The sequence below is a fragment of the Humulus lupulus genome, chromosome 4 (genome assembly GCF_963169125.1).
Source record: "Humulus lupulus chromosome 4, drHumLupu1.1, whole genome shotgun sequence".
In the NCBI taxonomy this organism is placed as follows: Eukaryota; Viridiplantae; Streptophyta; class Magnoliopsida; order Rosales; family Cannabaceae; genus Humulus; species Humulus lupulus.
Window position 1 is genome coordinate 243,009,831 of NC_084796.1, and position 8,109 is coordinate 243,017,939.

Here is an 8,109-nt window from a genome sequence, read left to right on the forward strand (position 1 = left end):
TTAACATTGTTGACGCAGTTCTTCGCCAACAGGTAATTAAGAAGATAAGAGAAAGGGATTAGTGCTTATGTTGAACCGAAATAGATGAATGATCTTGGAAATGGAATGGTGACACAAAATATGTTTTTTAGGTGGTTCAAAGGTTAAAATCGTTCTACTCCATCAGTCGATATTATTGCTATATGCTTGGTATTCTTTTACAGGGTATTTTTTACATAATAGAATCCAACCCTTTGTAACTCCCAGGGTCTCCATATTTATAGGAGAAGGCACCTGGGAGTTGGTAAGAAGGTCATCCCGTGACCTTCTTACCTATCATGTCAACTCTGTGACATTCATGATTAATTCCTAAACCTGACACATAAGTGTGGTCAAATCAATAGGTAAGGGGATAATGGGCCGCACGGCCCAACCCAGTCGTGGGTGTCTGAATACGCACGTTCATGGTGCGTGTCTAAGAAGTCAGGGATATATCAGACACGTGATGTCTGACATATGCACGTTTACCTTGCGTGGTTGACTTTATAAAGGGTCACAGCCTCCAACTCTAGCTCGTACCACGAGCTGGATGCTTCCCTCGACCTATGGTCTTCAGAGTCCAAACTCAGTCTATTCTTGGCGAACCCTTATGTTATCTCGAGCTGAGGAGGTAGGGCCTTTCTATGGCAGCTCCGGTCTTGGGGATGTCCACGTGGTAGACATGATTAGGCCGACTCTCAGCTTGCTAACAGCCCGTGGGAAAACCAGGGCGTACAAACATCATATTATAATATAATTCACATAAACATGCATATTTTCATTTAATGGCATAATTAAACAAGTATGTCCCTCCCGGCCTACTATTTCCGCCATTAAGACACATCAGAACTTTTGTATATTTTATTATTGAAAATATTTAGTTTTAACTTAATTTATGTTTATTTTTTTGCAGAGAATTTGTTGTATTTTTTCTCTTGAAAAGCAAGTAAAATGAATGAAATTTTCAAGGAAAAGAATGGGGAAGTTGGCATTTTTCCAAGGCCCAGCCGCCTGCCTTGCTAAAGCCTCTGCCCAGGCCCAGGCCCGAAGAAGCCAGCCCAGCCAGGCCCAGCCGTGGCCTAAGCTTCATGTTGCCTCTTCCGAAGCTCACCCAGCCGCATCCCTGCCTCCAGTCGTGGCCCATCTCCTTCTAGCTGCCACCTGATGCATGCCTCCCCAGCCGTCTAGGCCTGCTCCACTCGGCCCAACACCCTACTCCAAGCTTCCTTCACCAGCCAGTTCTTCCACCATCCCACCAAAACAGCCCCAGGTGTGACATTCAGAATCCTGTGATCCATAAGGGGAAAGACCGGGTAAGCTGTGCAATCCCACACCGCCTGGGGAAGGTCAAGTGTAATGATTCTAAGACTGTGTAGGTATGGGACTACACAGTTGAAGAGGGCTTAAATGGATTGATGGGTACTACCTATACCAGGAAGGTGCATCTTCTTTTCGGTAGCCCATCACTTGAGAACTCCATGGTTAAGCGTACTTGGCCTAGAGTAATCTAGGGATGGGTGACCTCCTGGGAAGTTTTCCCAGGAAGTGTGCGAGTGAGGACAAAGCACGCTGGAAAGACTCGTGCTGGTTTGTAGGGCCAGTCGGCATTCCTGAAAGTAGCCATAACGATGTGGGGCGTCACATAATGGTATCAGAGACTTGACCCAGCCGGAAGTGTGGCCGATGGGGACGTCGAGCCCGTAAGGGGGCGTGATTGTGACAGTCAGAATCCCATGATCCATAAGGGGAAAGACCGGGTAAGCTGTGCAATCCCACACTGCCTGGGGAAGGTCAAGTGTAATGATTCTAAGACTGTGTAGGTATGGGACTACACAGTTGAAGATGGCTTAAATAGATTGATGGGTACTTCCTATACCAAAAAAGTGCATCTTCTTTTCGGTAGCCCATCACTTGAGAACTCCATGGTTAAGCGTGCTTGGCCTAGAGTAATCTAGGGATGGGTGACCTCCTCGAAAGTTTTTCCAGGAAGTGTGCGAGTGAGGACAAAGCACGCTGGAAAGACTCGTGCTGGTTTGTAGGGCCAGTCGTCATTCCTGAAAGCAGCCATAGCGATGTGGGGCGTCACACCAGGCCCACCTTTGATTTCCCCTCACCAGTCACCAAGCCACCAACAAGTTCCCTTGAGCCCATCATTTGTACTTTTTGTCCCCTTTGTCCAAAACTGTCAACTTTTTACCCACACTTTTCCACAAATTTTACCCAAAATCATCATCACTCCTACAAATTACCCTTACTTGCCATATTAGTACTAATTTAATCAATTTAAATTGATTTTAATAATCTCATTTTGGCTATAAATAAGGGTTTTCAATACCATTTTGGGGTGCTAAATTTTTTGTTACCATCTTCATTCTACTATTTTCTCCTATCTTTTTAGAAGTAATTTGTGCTTAAAATTATAAATCTATTTGGAAAATGATAGTTTGAATTATTTTAACTATCACTAAAACTTGGGAATCAATATACTAATAAATATTATTAAACTTATATTTTGTGGATTCTAGTATCTTAATAATCTTTTCTTTTAACACTAATTTTCAAATCATTATTCATTTATTTTTATTCTCTTAAATAACTTTATTTTTCAATCGTTTATTTTATGTTCATAACATTAAAAATCATCAATCTTTGGAGCTAGGTTATAATTTATTACTTTTGATTTAAAATAGTTTTCTTTTTTATTTTAGACAACTCATTTGGGTTCGATCTCGTGCTTACACGAACACTATATTCTATATACGATTCGTGCACTTGCGAGTATAAATTTTTAAAACATGCCCTTTTTGGGTCCATCAGTCATGGTGTGGGAAATGGACGTTACGGGCATCATCTTCCGTGAAGGTGATAGGGAGGTTCATCAGCTTCGGGCGCTGAGCCGGGGCCTGGACCAGAGCGCATACCTCTTGATCGTGGTCGTGCTCGCTAAGGTAGCGTTTTTTATCATTTCGGGACATCCGTCTAGATGAGGTCCGCCTGAGATAATGGCCACATGACCATCTACTCGGGGGGCGCGGTCCCGGATAGATAGGGCATTCCAGGTCCGGGTGCTTGCACAGCGGGCTGCCAGACCCTTTGCGTACCCTCCCTGAGGCGGATACGTTCCGGGTGCACCTAGGACCGTGGACTGTCCGAGGACTGCTGACAGGCCCAGAACTCCCACGGGCATCCTGATCCACTGGTGGCGATGCCCCAACTTAATCAAATTTTCGATCTCATCCTTGAGTTGTCGACATTCTTCGGTCGTGTGGCCCACCTCCTTATGGTAGGTGCACCGCTCGCTAGTATCTCTCGGATTCCTTCCTCCTTTGAACATGGGGGTTGGCTTCTGGTAATGAACCGCCCTTTCCATGGCCAGGAAGATGTTCTCCCTGGTGTCCACTAGGTTGGTGTACTCCGAGTATTGGGGCTGGTAGTCCTCCTTAGCCGGCTCGGACTAGTTTTGGCCCTTGCCGGATCTTTTCCCCCGGGAGGGGTTCACACTCGCCTCAGTTCCTCCCGCCTGAGAAGGCTAGGCTCCGACAAGGGCAGCGCTGTACCCGATTGGCGCGACTCCGTATCTGAAAAAAGGGGTGGACTAGGTCGGGGCATACCCCGAAGAGACAGGGCCATATACTGTGGGCGTGGCGAAGGTCATCCCAGGCGCGGCTACCGATCCTGGTGCAAGCGGGGGAGTGACATATTGTTGTGCTGGGAACTGCACCCCGTATCCTAGAAATGCTTGGGCATTGGGCTGAGGTGTCGGGTGCCATCCGAACGCCTGGATTTGGGCCTCTTCCCAGTTAATAAATCCTTGGGCCCTCCTTATGAACTCCTCTAGGGTAGCCGCCTTGCTATGCTGTATATCGTCCCAGAGGGGGGATTCGGCCTGGATCCCAGATTGCAGCGCCACCAGGCGTTGCCCATCGTCCACCTTGGTCTTGGAGGCCTCTTTGGTGAAACGCTGGATGTGGGCTCTTAATGTCTTCGTAGGGAGTTGTTTAATATTGGTGAGGGCACTGATTTGCATGTCCATTCTCATGACGGCCACAAATTGTTTGCGAAATGCCGACTATAGTCCTGACCAGGATTGGATGGATCCTGGCTTGAGTCTTTTCCACCATTCTTCTGCAGGCCCACTAGAGTGATTGAAAAATGGAGGCATTTGCCGTCGTCCCTGACATGGGCCACGTTCATTAATCGGTTATACCGGGATAGAAGATCCCTGGGGTCGGTGTTCCTGGTGTAGGCGATTAGACTCGGCATCTTGAATCCCTTGGGGAGCACGGCGCCTAGAATGTGCCTTGCACAGGGTTCCTTATCCTCCTCGTCAGAATCGGTGTCCACTCCTTCCTATTTTCGGACCAGGCAGTCTGTGACCTTTTTCAAGGTGGCCAAATGCTCCATGAGCTGCCTAGCCACACCATCTTCTAAGGGTACCCTCTCACTCCTCCTGTCGTTGAGGTCATTTCTAAGGTCGCCATCTCAGTGGCAGATATTTTACTTGCGGGCCTGCTCCTTTCGAGCATTCATCCCTTCGCGCAGGTCTACCCGGGACGTATCGTCCCTAGAGCTGAGGGTGTGATGCTCATCGTTACGTGGCCGCTCCTGGCGGATTTTGTTCACTAAAGCGCTGGGATGTAAAGATCGTTCCCATCCGGCCTGCCCCGGGGCATACCGGGGCCTGGTGCCTTGTGGTCGCGTCCCTTGCAGATTGATCGTGTGGCCCTGTCCTGGGACGGGGTGCACCTTCTCTTTCCTAAGGAGCGGCCGGGGACAGGTTCTGGCTTTCTGGACAGAAGGGTTTTTCCTCTGGGGGATTGCCCCAGTCTTCCTCTTCTCTCGGTCCGGGTTTCCCAGGCCTTGCTCGGGAGCTTGTCCCTGAGGAGGGATTAGGCTCGCGTCTTCAGGGGCGCCATTTCTGGCCTGCAGAGCTGGCGGTTGCATTCCTGGAGGTGGGACAACTGGGGGATTAGCCGCCGAACCCTGGGTGGCTATGAAAGCTTGTAAGGCTTGGAGGGACTCTTGCATCCGCCGAGTGGCCTCCTTCTGCTCAACAATCCTGGCTTCTTGGTCCAGAACTTGCTGCCTCAGTCTAGACACCTCTGGATCCTCCTGGTTGGGATCCACTCCTTCTGGGATCTCAGGATCCTCAGGCTCTAGGTCGTGGTATTCCCCTTCATTTCCCTCTTCCTCATAGTAGTCCTCTTCGTATTCTGCTCCACCTTCATAGTTTTGCGACTCGTCGGGCTGGGACATCTGATGGGGAGTGTCCTCAGGTGGACTCTGAGGAAAAGGCTGGCTGGCCAATGGTTCTCCATTACCCAGCTCTTGGTTAGTAGGATCGAAAGTGGTGTGTCTTGTGTTCACCATTGTTGCAGATGTTCGAGATCAACTCTAGCTTTCTCAAGCTCTCAATAAAAGCACCAAAATGTTTACCAAGTTTTCGGAAACTAGAATAATAGAAGATTAGTGAGCTTAGAAGAAAGGATTTATGGAATAAAGACAAGGATTTTACGTGGTTGGGGCGTTAATGAGCCTTAGTCCACGAGACAATTGTATTAGAGCTTAAAGAATCTATAACAATGGAGTTTTCTACAAGTTTCAGCAGAGTAACTGCTTACAAGCCAGGGATCCCCTTTCCTCAATGCCCCACGACCTGTATTTATAGGTTTATGGATGCACTGGGCTTGGGTCGTGCTGACCCGGGCCCAATAAGGGTATAAATACTGCTGGCTTTTCTAATGGAAGCCCAATACAAAAGATTAAAACATAGAAAATACACTAATCTGAGCCCATTGGGCCAGCCCACCACATCTGTCATCTGACAAATTGGGGCTTTGGTCTGGGCATCTCGAGTTACGAGGCAGATTCAGGGGACAAGATCGGTTAGAGTAGTGGCGGTGCAGGTCTGAACCAATGGCGTACAATCCCAAGGTAGCCTTTTCTGCAGGTAAAGCGTGGGTCAACCCCCACGCTTCATGGGACGAAGTCAGGGTCATGGACGCTTTACCTTGCCAACCTCGGACAACCCACCTGGGTTAGTTTACCCACATCCCCCTCCGTTCGTCAAGGTCCCGTATCGTTTACCAGGGGCCTGGTTCATTTACCAGGAGCCCGGACCGTTTACCAGGAGCACGGAACGTATACTAGGTGCTCGGATTATTCCACCAAGATCCCGAACTGTTTACCAGGCTCTGGGATCATCCACTGCGATCCCGACTGTCATTACTGGAAGCCACGCTCATATCATCTCTCGTATGACCGTCCCGGACGACGCTCCCCGGATGCCATTTGGGCCCCATCTAGACTTGGGCTGCCAACGTCTATTTTACACTTTGCCAAACGGGCTCGGTATGGACCCAACCTCATTCGGGCGGCCCGCGGGCTTGAAGCATGGACCCGGGCGCCCGGAAGGAAACAGGGATAACAATAGGCAATTAGGGGCGTTAGACCGTTTTATTTTAGAATTTATTAATTGAACATATTTTTGTTCAATTACAATATTAATTTTATTTTCAATATTGACTTAGGAATTAGGTAGATATTATCATTATGGATAAATCATGGATGCTTGAGAATAGAGAAACACAACAATTTCAAGATGGATTTAACTGAATTATGTCAAACAAATTGTAGTGATCCGGAAAGAATTCCTTGTTCATGTATAGATTGTGGTAATTGATCAAAAGGAAATATTACCATGATAAAGAATCATGTATTTTGTCGAGAATTTGATATAAATTATTGTACATGGTATTGGCATGGGGAATCATTGAAAAATAATAATGTGTGTTATTTTTTTACGTTTTTTATAAGAAAAACTATGTATAATACTTAATCATATAATCTATATTTACTTGTTAATTTTGTAGTGATTTGACAAAAAGATATTCAATGTCAAGGATGACCTACTTCCACTACAAAGCGACTCGTTAGCAATAGTGATGTCATTTATTTATGAAGTCTAATTTTTCTTATGTGTAACTTACTAACTTGATTCATATGTTCTTAATTTTTCATATGTATGTGACATCTTTTAATTAGTAATGATATATATGAATTTTTTTCTTAATTTTAACTTATACATTTTGTTTATTTAGATAATAATTTATAAAATTTAGTTATATAATAATATAACATATTATTATACAAAATTTAATTATTAATATAATTAAAAAACTTTTGTATTCAATATAGTATTATGAATATAATTTTATTGGTATTAAAAAAATATTTTATCTGAAATCAAAATTATTTATATATATAAAAAGAAAACAAAAATAATTATATATATAAAAAACTTTTGACTACAGTTTAAAAAAAAATGCAGTGAAAGAATTTCTTTCTCTATGGTTTATAAAAAAACCGTAGTGAAAAGTATGACTTTTCTCTGCGGTTTTTTCGTGAACTTTTCTTTGCGGTCGATTACACTGTGGTTCTCATTACTTCCAAAAACTGCAGTGTATTAAGAAAAAAAATCGCAGAGAAAGCTCAATTTTGAAGTAGTGAGTAAACACAACTTCTAAATAATTTGTCTCTACAACATGCACTGAAAGTCCCAAAGAGAGAAGTCAATCTAACGCCACCATCAACGCCGCACACTAATGCTTGAGTCACTGAGAAACTACCTAGAAAATGTAATAACCAAGTTATTATTCTATTTTCCTAAAAAAAAAAATTTGTGTTTCGTTACTTGGAATGTGAATTTGAGATGATTGCTTAAGTATGGTAATTTTATAGGTTATAATTAATTATGGTATTAATTTAAAGCCCATGATAAGTTTGGACTTTTAGTTAGAATAAGAGTATAATAAAGTATTTAGAATTTAAATCTGTTGGTTAAGATAATTGTGAAGGTTAAGAGAATTAGATAATTAAATGAAATTTTCGTAACTCTAAGGTACTCTAACTTGAGACCCAGTTTTAACCCAGTTACATTACGATTTTGGAAAAATGATAGTTCTTAAAGTTGTAGATAATTGAATTAGCTTTCCAACGGTACCAAGATTGTCCAAATTGGACTACTAAAGCTTCAGTAATGTTCATTTTACTATATATAGGTCTAAAGTTATGAGATTTCTAAGAAATGCA

General features: G+C 44.1%; 1 protein-coding gene across 1 annotated transcript; it reads right to left on the reverse strand.

The window, feature by feature from the left end:
- Positions 1-4,515: 4,515 nt before the first annotated feature.
- On the reverse strand, positions 4,516-5,388 carry LOC133833088 (uncharacterized). The gene has a single exon (XM_062263346.1). It carries the CDS (start codon positions 5,386-5,388, stop codon positions 4,516-4,518), a length of 873 nt encoding a protein of 290 aa, XP_062119330.1.
- Between the last annotated feature and the right edge of the window lie 2,721 nt (positions 5,389-8,109).

What these genes read in the sequence shown, in the direction of transcription:
- LOC133833088 (XM_062263346.1), bottom strand. Translation starts at nt 5,388, where the DNA reads ATGGTGAACACAAGACACACCACTTTCGATCCTACTAACCAAGAGCTG.